The 18,513-nt window shown below is 42.0% G+C and overlaps 1 protein-coding gene across 4 annotated transcripts in view; it reads right to left on the bottom strand.

The window, feature by feature from the left end:
* Nucleotides 1–18,513, bottom strand: part of LOC124802452 (kelch domain-containing protein 3) — a 130,560-nt gene that overhangs the window by 74,782 nt on the left and 37,265 nt on the right. For all 4 annotated transcript variants that reach the window (XR_007017122.1, XR_007017123.1, XM_047263237.1 and 1 more), the window contains exon 5: nt 14,026–14,239. Coding sequence is in view for 2 of the 4 variants with exons in the window: in XM_047263237.1 (XP_047119193.1) it covers nt 14,026–14,239 (214 nt within the window). In the remaining 2 variants the exon portion in view is untranslated. The remainder of the gene's footprint in view (nt 1–14,025; nt 14,240–18,513) is intronic.

The following is an 18,513-nucleotide window of genomic DNA, read 5'->3' as shown; positions in this document are numbered from 1 at the left end:
AGATGATATCTCCCCCCTCCCCCCCCCCCCCCCCACCCCCACCGCAATGAACCATGGACCTTGCCGTTGGTGGGAAGGCTTGCGTGCCTCAGTGATACAGATGGCCGTACCATAGGCGCAACCACAATGGAGGGGTATCTGTTGAGAGGCCCGACAAACATGTGGTTCCTGAAGAGGGGCAGCAGCCTTTTCAGTAGTTGCAAGGGCAACAGTCTGGATGATTGACTGATCTGGCCTTGTAACACTAACCAAAACGGCCTTGCTGCACTGGTACTGCGAACGGCTGAAAGCAAGGGGAAACTACGGCCGTAATTTTTCCCGAGGGCATGCAGTTTTACTGAATGGTTAAATGATGATGGTGTCCTGTTGGGTAAAATATTCTGGAGGTAAAATAGTCCCCCATTCAGATCTCCGGGCAGGGACTACTCAAGAGGACGTCGTTATCAGGAAAAAGAAAACTGGCGTTCTACGGATCGGAGCTTGGAATGTCAGATCCCTTCATCAGGCGGGTAGGTTAGAAAATTTAAAAAGGGAAATGGATAGGTTAAAGTTAGATATAGTGGGAATTAAAGAAGTTCGGTGGCAGGAAGAGCAAGACTTCTGGTCAGCTGAATACACCGTTATAAACACAAAATCAAATAGGGGTAATGCAGGCGTAGGTTTAATAATGAATTAAAAAAAAATAGGAGTGCGGGTAAGTTACTACAAACAGCATAGTGAACACATTATTGTGGCCAAGATAGATACGAAGCCCACGCCTACTACAGTAGTACAAGTTTATATGCCAACTAGCTCTGCAGATGATGAAGAAATTGATGAAATGTATGATGAGAGAAAAGAAATTATTCAGGTAGTGAAGGCAGATGAAAATTTAATAGTCATGGGTGACTGGAATTCGAGTGTAGGAAAAGGGAGAGAAGGAAACGTAGTAGGTGAATATGGATTGGGGCTAAGAAACGAAAGAGGAAGCCGGCTGGTAGAGTTTTGCACAGAGCATAACTTAATCACAGCTAACACTTGGTTCAAGATTCATGAAAGAAGGTTGTATGCATGGAAGAATCCTGGAGATACTAGAAGGTATCAGATAGATTATATAATGGTAAGACAGAGATTTAGGAACCAGGTTTTAAATTGTAAGACATTTCCAGGGGCAGGTGTGGACTCTGACCACAATCTATTGGTTATGACCAGTAGATTAAAACTGAAGAAACTGCAAAAAGGTGGGAATTTAAGGAGATGGGACCCGGATAAACTGAAAGAACCAGAGGTTGTACAGAGTTTCAGGGAGAGCATAAGGGATAATTGACAGGAATGGGGAAAGAAATACAGTAGAAGAAGAATGGGTAGCTCTCAGGGATGAAGTAGTGAAGGCAGCAGAGGATCAAATAGGTAAAAAGACGAGGGCTAGTAGAAATCCTTGGGTAACGGAAGAAATATTGAATTTAATTGATGAAAAGGAGAAAATATAAAAATGCAGTAAATGAAGCAGGCAAAAAGGAATACAAACGTCTCAAAAATGAGATCGACAGGAAGTGCAAAATGGCTAAGCAGGGATGGCTAGAGGACAAATGTAAGGATATAGAGGCTTATCTCACTAGGGTAAGATAGATACTGCCGACAAGAAAATTAAAGAGACTTTTGGAGAAAAGAGAACCACTTGTATGAATATCAAGAGCTCAGATGGAAACCGAGTTCTAAGCAAAGAAGGAAAAGCAGAAAGGTGGAAGGAGTATATAGAGGGTCTATACAAGGGCGATGTACTTGAGGACAATATTATGGAAATGGAAGAGGATGTAGATGAAGATGAAATGGGAGATACAATAATGCGCGAAGAGTTTGACACAGCACTGAAAGACCTAAGGTCGAAACAAGGCCCCGGGAGTAGATAACTACTGACGGCCTTGGGAGAGCCAGTCCTGACAAAACTCTACCATCTGGTGAGCAAGATGTATGAGACAGGCGAAATACCCTCAGACTTCAAGAAGAATATAATAATTCCAATCCCAAAGAAAGCAGGTGTTGACAGATGTGAAAATTACCAAACTATCAGTTTAATAAGTCACAGTTGCAAAATACTAACACGAATTCTTTACAAACAAATGGAAAAACTGGTAGAAGCCGACCTCAGGGAAGATCAGTTTGGATTCCGTAGAAATGTCGGACATGTGAGGCAATACTGACCTTACGACATATCTTTGAAGAAAGATTAAGGAAAGGCAAACCTACGTTTCTAGCATTTGTAGACTTAGAGAAAGTTTTTGACAATGTTGACTGGAATACTCTCTTTCAAATTCTAAAAGTGGCAGGGGTAAAATACAGGGAGCGAAAGGCTATTTACAATTTGTACAGAAACCAGATGGCAGTTATAAGAGTCGAGGGACATGAAAGGGAAGCAGTGGTTGGGAAGGGAATAAGACAGGGTTGTAGTCTCTCCCCGTTGTTATTCAATCTGTATATTGAGCATGCAGTAAAGGAAACGAAAGAAAAGTTCGGAGTAGGTATTAAAATCTGTGGAGAAGAAATAAAAACTTTGAGATTCGCCAGTGACATTGTAATTCTGTCAGAGACAGCAAAGGTCTTGGAAGAGCAGTTGAGCGGAATGGACAGTGTCTTGAGAGGAGGATATAAGATGAACATCAACAAAAGCAAAACGAGGATAATGGAATGTAGTCGAATTAAGTTGGGTGATGCTGCGGGAATTAGATTACGAAATGAGACACTTAAAGTAGTAAAGGAGTTTTGCTATTTGGGGAGCAAAATAACTGATGATGGTCGAAGTAGAGGGGATATAAAATGTAGACTGGCAATGGCAAGGAAAGTGTTCCTGAAGAAGAAAAATTTGTTAACATCGAGTATAGATTTAAGTGTTAGGAAGTAGTTTCTGAAAGTATTTGTATGGAGTGTAGCCATGTAAGGAAGTGAAACATGGACGATACGTAGTTTGGACACGAAGAGAATAGAAGCTTTCGAAATGTGGTGCTACAGAAGAATGCTGAAGATTAGATGGGTAGATCACGTAACTAATGATGAAGTATTGAATAGAATTGGGGCACAACTTGACTAGAAGAAGGGACCGGTTAGTAGGACACGTTCTGAGGCATCAAGGGATCGCAAATTTAGCATTGGAGGGCAGCATGGAGGGTAAAAATCGTAGAGGGAGACCAAGAGATGAATACACTAACCAGATTCAGAAGGATGTAGGTTGCAGTAGGTACTGGGAGATAAAGAAGCTCGCACAGGATAGAGTAGCATGGAGGGCTGCATCAAACCAGTCTCAGGACTGAAGACAACAACAACAACATCCAAGATATTTCAGACCCTTCCTAAAGTGGTTTTCCGTTACCCATCCAACCTCCACAACATCCTAGTCCATTCCTATGCTGCTCTCAGTCCCAATCCTTTGCCACAAGGATCACATCGCTGTGGAAGACCCAGGTGCAAAACCCGCCCAATCCACCCACCTAACACTTCCCATTCTAGTCATGTCGTAGGTTTATCCTACCCCATCAGTGGCTGGGCCACCTGTGAAAGCAGTCATGTCATTTACCAGCTTTGCTGCAACCACTGCATGGCTTTTTATATTGGTATGACTGTCAGCCAGCTGTCCATCAGGATGAACAGCAACTGCCAAGCTGTGGCCAAGAGCAAAGTAGACCACCCTGTGGTGCAACATGCAGCTGAGCATTATACGAGGGTCGTCCACAAAGTAAGCTCCGTTTCTATTTCCATCCGCAGCAGCACTATGATCGCAGTTCCGAGCATGCACGGCAGTTACACTAACTCAAGGAGAAGATATGTATGCCATTTTCAGATCGCTGCTACTGACGTGCTTTGTAGTGCTTCTTTATAATGTCAGCCGTAATTGAAAATGTCACCAGGTGTGAAATCATATTGTGATTTGTTTTCTAAATATAAAGAAAGTTAAACCAAAGGAAATTCATTGGCAAATGTGCTAGGTTTACGGACAAAATGCTTTGAGTGATTCAATGGTTAGAATATGGGTCAAACTGTTCAATGAAGCACGTGATCAAGTGAACGAAGTGGACGCCCATCTGTGATTACTGATGAACTGGTTCACACAATTGAAGAGAAGATTAAGCGCAACTGTAAGTTTACACTTAGTGCCCTTGCTTTGGAAGTTCCACAAATGTCACAATCACTAATACATGAAATTGTTACTGAAAAACTGAAATTGTGAAAACTTTGCTCACATTGGATACCCAAACTACTTACTGAACAACACAAAAAACAACGGATGGGCAGTGCACTTCAGTTTTTGACATGTTACAATGAAGAAGGCGATGGTTTTCTTTCTCAGATAGTCACGGGGGATGAAAATTGGGTAATATATGATACACCTGAAACAAAACGGCAATCAGTGGAATGGAGGTGCACTTCATCCCCAATGAAGGTTAAGCCCAAGCAAATCTTGATACCTCGAAAAGTCGTGCACCATCTTTTGGGACAGAAATTACATTTTGTTGATTAATTTCTTACCACAAGGCCAATCAATCAATGCACATGCTTACTGTGAGACTATTAAGAAATTGTGCTGCACAATACAGAACAAGCGCCGAGGTTTACTGTCAAAAGGTGTTTTTTTTTTTCTTTTCCCCCCACAACAATGCCCAATTTCAAACAGTGAAGGTTCCCAAACAACTCTTATGGGAATTTTACTGGGACGCATTTAATCGTCCTCCATAAAGCCCGGACCTCACTCCTAGTGCCTTTCACCTCTTCTTACACCTAAAATCTGTCCTTGGTGGTCAACACTTCAGTGATGATGATGAGCTGAACGAACATGTTACCACATGGTTGAATACACAGGCGGAAAACTTCTATGAAGAAGGCATACAAAAACTTGGGCCATGTTATGACAAGTGCCTACAAAATTTTGGAGCTATGTAGAAAAGTAGTTTAACAGTTGTAGATTTTTGCACAATAAATATTTTTTTCTGTATCTGAACACGTTTGTTTTATATAACCAAACGGAACTTACTTTGTGGACATAGCTCATATGTTTCATTTCAATGGCTGCTTCACTACCTGTGCCATCTTCCCCTCCACCATCATCTTTTCTGAACTGCACAGATGGGAGGTATCCTTTCAACACATTCTCCGCTCCTGTAACTATCCCACCCTCAACCTACAGCAGCACACTGCCCGACACCCTTTGTCCAACAGTTTCCACCTATCTGTCCTATCACCCTCCCCCCATTCTCATCTCCCAGCTTCTTTGTTTGCTGTCCTCTGACAGTGCACCTTCCCATTTTTCCCTGCTCCTCTTCAAATATCGCTTTTTTCCCTCCACCTCCCTGCCCCACAACCTCCTGGCCCTTTGCCTGTTGGCATTCTAGTTCCTGCACACTCCATCACACAGCATTCCTCTGCCCCAAACCCATGCACTACTATCCCTTCCCCGCCCCCTCCAGACTGCTGCTGCTATCCCACATGATATTTGCATTTTGGCGTGAGCTACTGGAGCTGGCAGTCATGTGTGTCCACTAGTGTGTGAATGGTGTGTGGTTCTCTGTTTCTCTTTTGCCGATGATGGCTATGGCTGAAAGCTTTGTGTAAGTGTCTTAATTGTGCCTTTCAGAAGCAATTTATCTTTTCCTACATTGTTGGTATTCCTTTGTGAAGTTTCCGTTACTTGTTTTAAGATATGGTTATAATATCGACAACCAACTTTTCACCTGCACACTCCTGCAATGTAAAAATTAAGGCAAATTGATAAGCTGGCAGTCACAGAATACATGCTCTCTAAGGAATACGAAGTATTGTTTGGAAATATTAAAATTTTGATATATGAATTGCACTGTTGGGAACAGTAATCAATGAAACAATGCGGAGCTGACTGTATCCTAAAAGATCAATGGCAATACTAATTGTTTCTTTGAGTGCTGCACGTCAGAGTACTGGCTGCGCAATGTAAGTACCTCATTGATTATAATGGTGGTTCCATTCCCAAACCATCAACATGACTACTGCATCACACTATTAGAAGCTTTTCATCACCGATTTTACATATTTCAAACAACTTCTGGAATCCTGTACACATGGGTATTAAAGATTACTAACTACAAGTACCAATCGTCTCTAAATACTAAGAAATGTACAGGCCTTAATCTACCAGTCAGATTTTACTTATTGACAATAAAGACTGAGCTGGTGCGTTGCTGGCGCCAGTTCCCGTCGATTGTCCTTTCATTGTTAAGTCAATTTCATTGCTTACTTGTCTTCTTCACTTCTTTGGCGGCACAGGATTTTAAATGGAGTGCGCGCGCTCTGCTGGTGGCTGGTGTGCGGGTATCCACGGTGTGAGGTGGAGTGACGTGGGACTGTTTTTCTATGGAGCACGGCGAGAGGCCGAGTCGGCATGACGAAGGAGCGTGGCCAGCCGCTATTGCGAGTTTAACCATTACAATACAAATTGTCTGTCCATGGTGATGGGAATTTCCTCGAGGTTGGAAGGACAAGTTCCATCTAGTTGGTTACAAGTTACACAGGCCAAATGCATTGGAGTTCTCGAGTTGCTTTGGTGGCTGGTGTTTATATCAACTAAGGATTCCAGTGAACTAAAAACCATTTGGAACTGTTCCAGTAACTTACCACTGAATTTGGTATCATCACTACATACATTGACGGCAGTTAAGGAAGTGTAACGATGCCCACCAAACAGACACGATGCATGGCTAAACATGTAGCTAGAAGTGTAACTAGGTAGTGAAGTCTGTGTTTGGCACTCCAAGCTGCACTGAAATATTTCTCTCATTCAACCTGTTATGTCATTATTTTAGTCTGGCCTTTAAATGTGTCCCGAGATTATTCTTGCTATTCTAACTTTTATGCCATTATTTTGGTGATGGTTTTCAGGGATTGGCTAACCAAATTTTAAGAGCCGTGACAGCCCAAGTAAGTCACGGAGGTTAATTCTGTTGGTTTCATTTCGGCGATATATCATTGAAAGATATTGATAACTAGCTGTGCAGTTAGGATTGTGTATCCAATGCCTCAGAATATTGCCTGCCGCTGATGTGTTTTATGTTGCAGATATCTGGCCATGGTTGACGCGAGCAAACTGGAATCTGACAACAATGCTGGCAGAGTGACATTTAAGGCCCTGTCCCCACCCCCACCTCCCACGTCTTGTAATTCTATCCTTTCGGTGGAGAGTTGTGTTTTCTGAAGATCAGTTACAGTGCAAAGTTGAGTACCTTTTTATTTCATTTCTTGTCCCATGGATTTCTTGTATGGTGAGTGGAAGTGGCCTCTGTTAAGTTTTTCTTGGGGAGATCTCGTTATAGTCAGGTACTGAAATCATACGAACCTGGTAAACGCAAGTAGTATTGTTCTAATTAATCTGAAGTTGGCCGAGTAACTTTTGAAAATTTGGGGCTTGTTGAGCTCAGAACTTTGATGTGAGTTGGTCATGTTAGTCATATTTTATGAATTAGGATTTTATGAACATTGTATTAGTTAATGAAAAGTTGGCTGAGTAAACCTTAAAATTTTGGTGCTTGTTGAACTCTGAACTTTAACTGGGATAGTACTGTTAGTCATATTTTATGAGCATGCTTTTATAAATATTGTGTTTTAATTTTGAAAAGTTGGCCAAGGAAGCCTTAAAACATTATTGTCTGCTGAATACTGGGTTGGTTACGTCAGCCATCTTTACCTTAATAACAGTTTAATTAATAGTGTTTTATTTAATGAAAAGCTGGCCAAAGAAGCCTTAAAACATTACTGTCTGTTGAATTCTGAACTTGGATGTGATGAAAATATAGATAAAAGAGTTTCCATGTAAGTGATGAAGTAGGGATGATTTATTTGTGAGTCATTTTGATTTAACTATGGGTCCATGGATATGGTTTAAATTAATGTAAATGATTGAAAGAAAATTATATGTGGACGATACCTTAGAGGTTTTTGGTGTTGTTATGCACAATGTGTGTGTAATAAAGAAGTGTGTGACAACTACAACTGATTTTGATTGTGATTTCGGTGTGTCCTTAGGGACCACACCCAAATAGTAGCAGAGCAACCGTTCTGCGAGGTGAGCTGGAACGAGTAAGTTGATCACGTTGCAGTTGCTACACTTCTGCCTATTTCTTCTCTGAATTGTCTGCTGAGTCCGTATTACTGCTTCGTTGGCGTTTTCAGGACTTCCTTATCACCATGGCGAGTCGGATCTGCCCTGGAATTGCTTATTTGCGCCGGGAACACCTGTTGCACGAATTACATATACGGAATCTGTCGACAGAGGGCAGCGTGTCCGATTTATTGGCCCTACTTCGCGCAGCAGCCAACGCTCCTTTGTTGTTGTCCACAGACGTCTTCTCTTATCAAAGTGAGTTTCTCTCTCATCTAACGATTTTCCTTGCTGAGTTGGCATTTACGGTTTCCTTTTTTTCTAAGCCGATACTCCTACTCCTAAACAGTAGTAAAGAATACAGGCCTATCTGGCCCATTGCAACTATTGTCTGGTAGATTTGGCCGCTATAGGGGTATCAGCCTCTGTCATCCAATTGTTTAATTGCTTAAAGGATGAAGTACAGGCCTAACATTCACACCTCCTAGCATTGTCTTTGGGAGGTGAAGGTGATGGTCCCCAACTGGGTAGTAAGTGTTCAGGGTCAGACAGTAGTATGGATAGGATACAACTGGTAGTAGATGCGATGGTTGTTTTGTCTAACCAGTATTTTAAATTACCTCATCCTCTCCACGGATTGTTGCAAGGGATTGCTGAATTAACAACAGATAATTTAGAACAGATCCAATCATTTTTATGGCTGACCATTAAATTGCAAATTCACGCTGATGTGTAGCGGGTCTCGTATTCTGTTTTGTTGGCCGCCTTGTACCCATTAACGAAAGGGGTGCTTAGTTCCCTGACGGCAGAAGTATTGCAGGATCAGGGTCCGTTGATTCAACTCCGACAACGTGTGGTAGATAGTAGGTTGTTGGAACGTATGCAGGTGGCATTAGAACAGAAATTTTACTGGAGTGTTCAGGCTAGTGATAAGAGTTTATATGAATATTTTGAGCGCATATGTATATCAGTAGTCGCTCTGGTGATACCTGCCTCAGAACAGACTTGCGTTGCACACATAATGAAGGGAATGCACCCACAGGATCACATATGCTTTGTGGTTGCCAAAAAGCCATGCAGTTACAAGACCTTAGTAATACTGCGGATGCTTTAGTGTTCCTATATGGGCAGCATCAGAACTTAGTTTCCGGAACAGGGTCCTTACTTGGGGTCAAACCACAGATGCCACCTAGCAGGGGGAACATGCCTTCTCCTTGACGCTGTTTCTGGTGTCACGCTTCTGACCATCTTGTGCGACAGTGTCCGGTACAGCGCCGCGAACGCACGTCTACATGACGCTGGTGTCAGGGAGGGGAGAAGCAGTAGGAGAGCAAGAATTGGCTGGTTAATTCCCGCATTATAAGTGCCCCCCCCCCATATGTCCCACCTCCCTTACGTATGTGCACGTCTGCGTGAGGAACCAGTCTGCGTCCTGCTCGATTCTGGAAGTTCGTGACCCCTAGTTCATAAGCAGTGGTATCTTGAGTTTCATTGCACCCCACCAAGTACAGATGTCTGGTTGCCAATGGGCAGAAGTTGCCTGTCTTGGGGAAAGTGAGAGTTATTTGTTCAAGGCTTTTCTTGGCCGGTTTCTTTAATTGTAGCCAAGAGGCTGAGTACCCCGCTTATTCCCGGGTGTGACTTTATCCAGGCAACCCAGTTGGTGTTAGACTATTCAGGGGGTATGTTTTATTTCAGGTTTCGGTCCAATAGGAAAATTGCCTTTTGCAGCTGTAATCGTGGGGTTGCTGTACACGCACTTATGGAGGACACGGAGCATGTTGATGTATCGCACTTGGATCCTGATCAGGCTCATCAAGTAAGGTGTTTACTTGATGATTATGCTGAGGTTCTCATGACCAAACTGATGCATGTAATTAAATGTAATATATAGCTTACAGATAGTATCCCAGTGCGTCATGCACCTTACCGCCTTTCACCCCATATAATGAAGCTGTTACGTGCTAAGATTGATCGCATGTTGCAGGACAGAGTTATTAGGTATTCCACGTCTTATGTTTCTCCAGTTTTCCTTGTCCGAAAGGGTCAAAGTGGGGACTATCGAATGGTGGTCTATTATCAGAACTTGAATGAGAAGGTCATATTAGAATCCGTTCTGTTGCCGGATCTCCATAATTGTTTTACTTGGTTTATAGGTGCCACCATCTTTACTGTCCTGGACTTGAACCAGGCTTACTATCAGATTCCTCTTACTGAAGGTTCCAAACCAACCACTGCATTCTGCACAGTCTGAAATTTATTCGAGTTTAACCATGTTCCTTTCGGTTTGGCTACGAGTGCGGCAGTCTTGTCCCGACTTTTAAATAATGTTCTAGGGCACCTCAAGTTAAAGCCCGTCTATAATTATCTTGATGAGCTAGTAATCTTCAGTAGCTCATTTGCGGACCACCTGGATCATCTGGTTTAGTTTTTGATAGGTTGTGTTCTGCTGGCTTAACTGTGAAACCCTCCAAGGTTACCTTATGTCACCTGCGTATATCCTTTTTAGGTCATCTGGTATCAGCTGATGGAGTGTGCATTGACCAGGAGCGTACCAAGGCTATTGGGGAATTTCCCCCTCCTCACGATAAGCAGGGAATCGCTCGTTTCATTGGGATGAACAATTTCTTTAGAAAATTTATTCCCAATTTTGCTCATGTTGCAGCACCCTTGAATGAACTGCTCAAGAAGAACAGCATGTTCGTTTGGGGTTACAAGAAGCAGGAAGCCTTTAATGCTCTCAAAATGCGATTGCTAATCCACCGGTCCTGGCTTTACCCGATTTTAATCAGATCTTTAACATTCAAACGGATGCCTCCCATGATGGTATTGTGGCAGTTTTATTACAGGAACAACAGGAAGAAAGGCAGCTGGTTGCCTATGCGTCTCTGCAGCTTAATGACGCCAAGCGCAACTACTCTGTGTATGAATGCGAGGCGCTGGCTGTTTTGTTTACCCTGGAGAAATTCACATTTTATCTTGAACATCGTGAATTCATTTTGGAAATGGACAACCAAGCCGTCAGCTGGGTGTTGGCCCGCCCCCGCAAGATGAGTCTTATCACATGCTTGGCGATATGCATTTCTGCAATCCATTTCCAGGTGCAGCATATTAGGGGCAGTGAGAATGAAGTGCAGACGATCTCAGTCGTATGTTTGCAGGAGAATCCAGGGAAGGCGAGGGCTACATGAAGCCGGATCTTGGGGTCAATTTCCTTCTTTCTGAGACACCAGGTCTCTTCTGTGACTTAGCCAACAAACAGGCTTAGGACCCTAGGTGGGGACCAATTTGGCAGCAGTTGGCAGATGGCGAGGTTGTTCCTGCTTATTGCCTTTGTAGGGGCCTCTTGTGTAAAGGGGGAGACAACGATGGTGAAGTGAAGGTCTGTATTCCACAGGAACTAGTTAGCATGGTCCACAGATTTTTCAAGATTCTGCAGTCGAGGGACATTTGGGGTTCTACAAGACCTTTAACCGAGTTTGTGAACACATGTTTTGGCCCAATCTATATCGTGATGTCAGGCGATTTGTGGGTAACTGTATCCAGTGTAAGCGCACTAAGCCCGATGTGGGGCCGCGCAAAGGACTACTACAGTCGGTTAGGGAGAAGTATCCCCTCGACCGCATTTTTATCGATTACATTGGACCATTACCTCGCACCAAGAGGGGAAATAGGTACATACTTGTAGCTGTCGAAGCCTTTTCCCACTTTGCTTGGGTCCTAGCCACCAAAGGAATAACGGTCAAAACTACGTTGCAGCAGCTGTCCAGCATCATTTCCTGGTATGGTCCTCCGGGGAGTTTGGTCTGTGATAATGCTCCTGCATTTTTATCTAAGAGCTTCAAGGGTTTCTGTTTTACTAATGGTATTAAGCATATAATGACGAGTCCCTATTACCCCAAGGCATCTTCGCAGAGCACGTCAACTGCAATCTTAAGACCACTCTCTGTGTTTACCATTTCTGCACACCTACTCGATGGGACACTACTTTACCGTGGCTAAATCAGGCCTTTAATTCTGCCAGGCATGAGTCTATAGGCACTGCACCCAGTCGATTGATGTTTGCCTACATTCTCAACTCACCTCTCGCTAATTTCTAGGAGGTTAATGACCTTCTCCTGCTAGCTTGCGCAAGAATTGGCAATGCGCCAAGTGTAACATCAATCTTGCCCACCAACATGAAGCAGCTCGGTACAATAAGGCAAGGTGCCCCTTTCAGGGCAGGATTGGGGATGTGGTGTTTGTGAAGGATGTCGCCAATCACTTGGATTTCGATTTAAGGGGAAACTTGGGCCATGTTTCCAGGGGCCTTGCCAGATCATAAAGATTATGAGCCCCGTCAATTTTGAGGTCAAGGACCTCGTATCTGGTCATAAATCTCGGGTGCACCTCGGTCAGCTTAAGCTCGGGGACTGGGGAACCACATAGTCTACTCCATCGTTGTCTTGGCTCCTCCCGTGTTCATCTTTGTGGGGTGGAGATTGAGCTGGTGTGTTGCTGGTTACTGGGGCCAGTTCCCATCGATTGCCCTTTCATCATTGAGTCGATTTCTATGCTTATTTATTTTCTTCACTTCTTTGGCGGCACAGGATTTTAAATGGAGTGCACGCACTCTGCTGGTGGCTGGTGTGCAGATATCCGTGGTGTGAGGTGGAGTGACGTGGGACTGTGTTTGTATGGAGCATGACGAGAGGCTGAGTTCACATGACGAAGGAGTATGGCCAGCCGCTACTGCGAGCTTAACCATTACAAATCTTCTGTCCATGGTGATGGGGATTTCCTCGAGGTTGGAAGGACAAGTTCCGTCTAGTTGATTACAAGTTACACGGGCCGAATGCATTGGAGTTCTCGAGTTGCTTCGGTGGGTGGTGTTTATATTAATTAAAGATTCCAGTGAACTAAAAACCATTTGGAATTGTTCCAGCCAGCCGGAGTGGCCGTGCGGTTCTAGGCGCTACAGTCTGAAACCGAGCGACCGCTACAGTCGCAGGTTCAAATCCTGCCTCGGGGATGGATGTGTGTGATGTCCTTAGGTTAGTTAGGTTTAATTAGTTCCAAGTTCTAGACAACTGATGACCTCAGAAGTTAAGTCGCATAGTGCTCAGAGCCATTTTTGAATTGTTTGAGTAACTTATCACTGATTTTGGTGCCATCACTAGATACATTGATGGCAGTTAAGGAAGTGTAACAACTGCCCACCAAACAGACACGATGCATGGCTAAACACGTAGCAAGAAGTGTAACTAAGCAGTGCGTAAGTCTGTAGTAGGGGTATTTTATTTGTGAGTCATTTTGATTTAACTATGGGTCCATGGACAAGGTTTAAATTAATGTAAGTGGTTGAAAGAAAATGATATGTGGATGATATCGGAAAGGTTTTTGGTGTTCTGTAAGACAAGCTTTGTTGTAATTATGGTTACTGTGAATGTATTATGCACAATGTGTTTGTAATAAAGAAGTGTGCGGCAACTACAACTGATTTCAATTGTGATTGCGGTGTGTTCTTCATGACAACACCCCAAAGACTATGAGAATGAACTTTTCATGCTTGATTTTTAACTTTACCTTGACGTGTCATTACAGAGACATTTATATTAATAAAAGTCAATGTAACGAACCATTCATGGTCCATTTATGAACTAATGTTGCAAAAATGTCTAGCATTTTTGTATGCACAGTACTTTGAAGGACTGTTTTGTTTCAGATATCTGAAGTCCTTTGTGTATCCTATCCAAACCTGTCATCAACTCGCATACTTTACCACTTCTTCTTCCCTACTAGACTAATGTCGTGAACAAACCTGCACTGTGGCATATCTCTTAAATCAAACAGAGATGTGACAGCTATAATTTGAATATAATCTGACATGTTTGACAAATGTAAAGAAGAAACAGAAAAATTGAATAAAAAATAAGAGTAAATGGATACATTACATGCAGAATGGCTCCTCCTGCCTAAAGGTATATCCCCAGTTGTCCGAGGCTGATGCCACACTCCAGTAGCTGTATCCAGGTACATTATACTGTTTGAATATAGTTCCTCTTGTGAATGGTAAGGACCATACACATCTCCTCGCCCACCAAATATATACATTCTATCATCTATTGCATTTGCCGAATGGAAATCTCTGTATGATGGAGGGTCACCCTGTTGAAAGATACAGCAGATCAAACAACATTTTGAAAAACACAGTTAACAGTCAAGTGCATAGGGGTGAAAAGTATTTACTACAGTGGAGTAGTGAAAGAATAGCAAAGATATGAAGTAAGACAGGAACGGCTATGCAGAAATACCTAAAGAAATTTTCAGTTCATGCTGTTATATGAAAAATGTGCCTATGAAATTGTTCAGGATAACTACCTCCACTGTCAACACTTAGATGAAAATAATGAAATGATTTGCATTTAATTGCTTACACGACAATGAATGAATGAATGAACAACTACCAGAAGTTTACTAACTTCCATGACCCATCAACAGTGTAAAATGGAGGACTATAAATTCAAGATCAAGTTTCATCATAATGTGTATGTATGGAAAAATATTTGCACAAAAGGATAAACTACAAAATTCTGAAAGGGAGCAAGGGTCTTCTATAAACAGCCTTACTAAATTTGTGAAAAAGTGTCTAAACAGTAAAGCTATGGTACAAATCATGACACTGGCTTTAATAACAGAATAGAAGGAAAATGAATTCATTATCATAAGAAGGGAAATACAGTATTTCTATCCTGAACAAAAAAAAAAAAAAAAAAAAAAAAAAAAAAAAAAAAAAAAAAAAAAATTGTTCAAATGATTCACATCACTGCACACTTCAACAGGTAAGCATAAATTTTGATTCTGAAGACATTACAAATGAGTTCTATGCCTGAAAGATATATTTATAACATTTCAGTAATAATATGGCTGTCAGAAATACAAAGAAAAACTATAAGCCTCAAGTTCTTGAACAATTTCTTCTTTCATAGGAAGCAACAGAGAAATTACGAAGAAAGAAGGTTCAAACCTCTGTCTTGCAAATAGAAACAAGAAGACTGACTGGCGAATAAAAATGAAAAACTACAGCTGTTCACAAGAGGTTGAAGAGTGGATACCATATGTTATCCTTATTGCACTACACTTTCCTTATCCTTATCCTTATTAAACAAGACTGTTCTCCGCAGGAATTACCTGGCTGACGGCCCCTGCCAGCCATCAGGCATATACACGTACACACACACACACACACACACACACACACACACACACACACACACACACAATCCAGGACCCCTATTGTGGCCCAATACTGCACTCCCATAGGAATAACTTCTGCCTTCATGGATCAAAACCATCAGCCTATTATCCATAACCTACCATCCTATGTAAAACACTAACCTTATCCTCTACTGACTCCCCAAGCTCCTATCCCTTTAACACCCTGTGCCATGTTCATCACCTCTTTCAACACCAACATCCCTAATGCCCACAGCCTTGCCATCACTCAGCATTACTTTTTGAAATGCCCTACTGATTCCAGACTAATAACCTACTTTCTGGCCACTATGACCAACAATGTAACAATATTCTTGACAACAATTACTTCAGCTTTGAAGTTATCATACACAAACAAATTCATTGTATAGCCGTGGGCACCTGCACGACATTATCCTATGCCAATATATTCATAGGCCATCTAGAGCAATTCTTCCTGTATACCAGGACTCCCAAATTCCTCACCCAATTCAGGTTTGTTGAAGGTATCCTCTTAACCTGTACCAAAGATGAGGATACCATATTCTCATTCATCCAGAACCTCAACATCTCCCCCATTTGCTTCACCCAGTTCATCTCAGCCCAATAAGTGACCTTCCTTGGTGTCAACCTCCGCCTTGCGGATCAGTACCTTTATTCACAGTAAACCTACGAACCACCAACAAGACCATTTTTATAGCTGCCACCCATTCCAACATCAAGAAGTTATTTCCATTTAGCCTAGGCAATCTTGGTCACTGCTTCTGCCGTTATGAACAGTCTCCCATCCCAAGTACACTGAAGGTCTTGCTGAGGTTATCACAGACTGAAATTATCTCTCCCCCCCCCCCCCCCCCCAACTTGTCCTGAAACAGATCCCCCACATTTTGTCCACCCATGTTCCCAAACTCTTGCCCCATGGCTCACATCCCTGTATGAGACCTACTTGCAATACTTTCCCTATGCATCCTTCCACTATTACCTACTCCAGTCCTGTCACAGGTATTTCCTACCCCATCAAGGTAGGGTCATCTGTGAAAGCAGCTATGTTCTTACCAACTTACCTACAATCATTGTGCAATGTTCTGCATGGCCATGACAACTAATACGCCATCTGTCTATGTAAATGGGCACTGAAAAACTGTGACCAAGAGACAGCTGGACTACCCTGTTACCACGCATGCTGCGCAACACGTTTGACTTCAACGGCAGTTTCACATCCCACATCATCTGGATTCTTTTCACCTCTGCCAGATTTTCTGAATTTCCCCCAAGGGAACTCTCCCTGTAACATATTCTTCCCTCCTGTAAACCCCCTGGCTGCAACCTTCCCTAGTCTCTGTCGCCCACATGCCTGTTCCTTCTGTGCTTCCAGCTTTACAAAAACACACACACACACACACACACACACACACACACACACACACACACAAAAATAATGTATCTACACCCCTACCCCTCAAAGAAAAGCTCTCCTCATGCACATTTCAGCCGACTTTTCTGTCCTCACCAAGACTTTGCACACTCTCATATGACAGGTGGCATTACATCACCTTCCCACCCCTAATCTGCTTTCCTGCTCCTTCCGAGACCTATTCTTTACACCCACTACCCAAAACAGATCATTACTCCCTCCAACTGGCCCAGCCATGTGTGTGTGAAGTTCGCTTTTATGAATGTGTGTGTTTCTTCATCTGATAAAGGACTGTCTGGTAGCGTATTACCAATAGTCTACTTTAAATGTGCCTGTCTCTTTCTCAGTGCCTCCTCTATGTAGTGAGTAGCAACCTACCCTAATTAATATCACTATGTTAGTTAAAGAACCTGCTGCTTGATTCATATGAAGGATGGAGAGACAAGTTATGAATATCAAATCTTCCCACTGACTAGGCAGCATAAGAGATCTGAATAATGGCAACTATTGCAGAACAGGTACACCACAAGCATCAGATTCACTAAGTATTAATGTACCAGTAATAATTACGACTGGGGGGGGGGGGGGGAGTTTGGCTAACTATTGCATGTATTTTTTTGTTTCATATATGATCTAAAATTCTCGAGTATCCCAATATCCACAGTGAAGGAGAAAGTGAAGCACAAAAAAGGAAAAAATTAAGATTTGCACTAGTAATGAAAGTAGTTATCTCCAAAATTTAATCCAGGGCATTGTCTTGGTTTTCTGTGACAGCAGTCATGCTAAAATGCTGGAAGATTAAGACAGCTGTTAGCATAGGAATCCTAAAAACAGACCACAGACAGAAACAGTGTCCAATGATCAGGAAAGCATGACAGATAAAGTATACACAATTTCCACAAAACTGGAGACAGAAGGGGAACACATAGTCCAGACAGAAACCGATTTATCTTAAGGCTCCACAGGGAAGGAACACGCTAAATGTAGACATCGCCAAGATAAAAATGTCAAAGAAATCTTAGAACAAAAATTCAAATTTTGGAGATGAAAATGTTCCAACACAAGAGAAATTTTAATGAACTTTGGCGTAGATGGTTTACTGGATCACACACAGATTGTCACAGATGAATGAAACTTTCTTCAGCAACTGCCTATGGACATAAAAGTACTCAGTGATATTGAGGAAGAAGTTTCTGAAGTTGTATGTGTGGAACAAAGCATTAAATAAACACATGGCATTATATGAAAACAGTATATAACTCCTTGAAACTAGAAAGGAAACAGCTAAACTTATCAGGAATACAACGAAAAATAATGATAAAAATCAATAAAAACAGACATAATCTGTCTTCAAAATGAATAATACTACAAATTTCTACAAAACTTACAAAACAAGCTTGAGTAAATGTCCTCCAACAACCATTTGCTTCAAAAATAAAAATGGGAAAACACCACACAATAACCAAGAAAATTAATATTTCACCAATGTATTTTAAAAATTCACAACAATTTGAATATCCTAAATCTAGATTTAACTTCACAACAACAACACACTCAGTACCTAAACTTCCATCCCCTAATTGATCGGGAAATGAACAAAATCATCATACCCCTCAAAACAATAAAGAAACTGGGTGACAATTTCATAACTGCAGAACTCTAGAAATAGTTGAGTAACAAATTTATGGAGAAGCTAACTGAAATTGTCCAAAACATCTGGTTAATAGAAGAAATTCCTGAAGATTGACAGACAGCCCTAATCCATCTGCTGCAC

Source organism: Schistocerca piceifrons, chromosome 6 (genome assembly GCF_021461385.2).
Source record: "Schistocerca piceifrons isolate TAMUIC-IGC-003096 chromosome 6, iqSchPice1.1, whole genome shotgun sequence".
In the NCBI taxonomy this organism is placed as follows: Eukaryota; Metazoa; Arthropoda; class Insecta; order Orthoptera; family Acrididae; genus Schistocerca; species Schistocerca piceifrons.
This window is presented reverse-complemented; position numbering and strand designations above follow the sequence as displayed.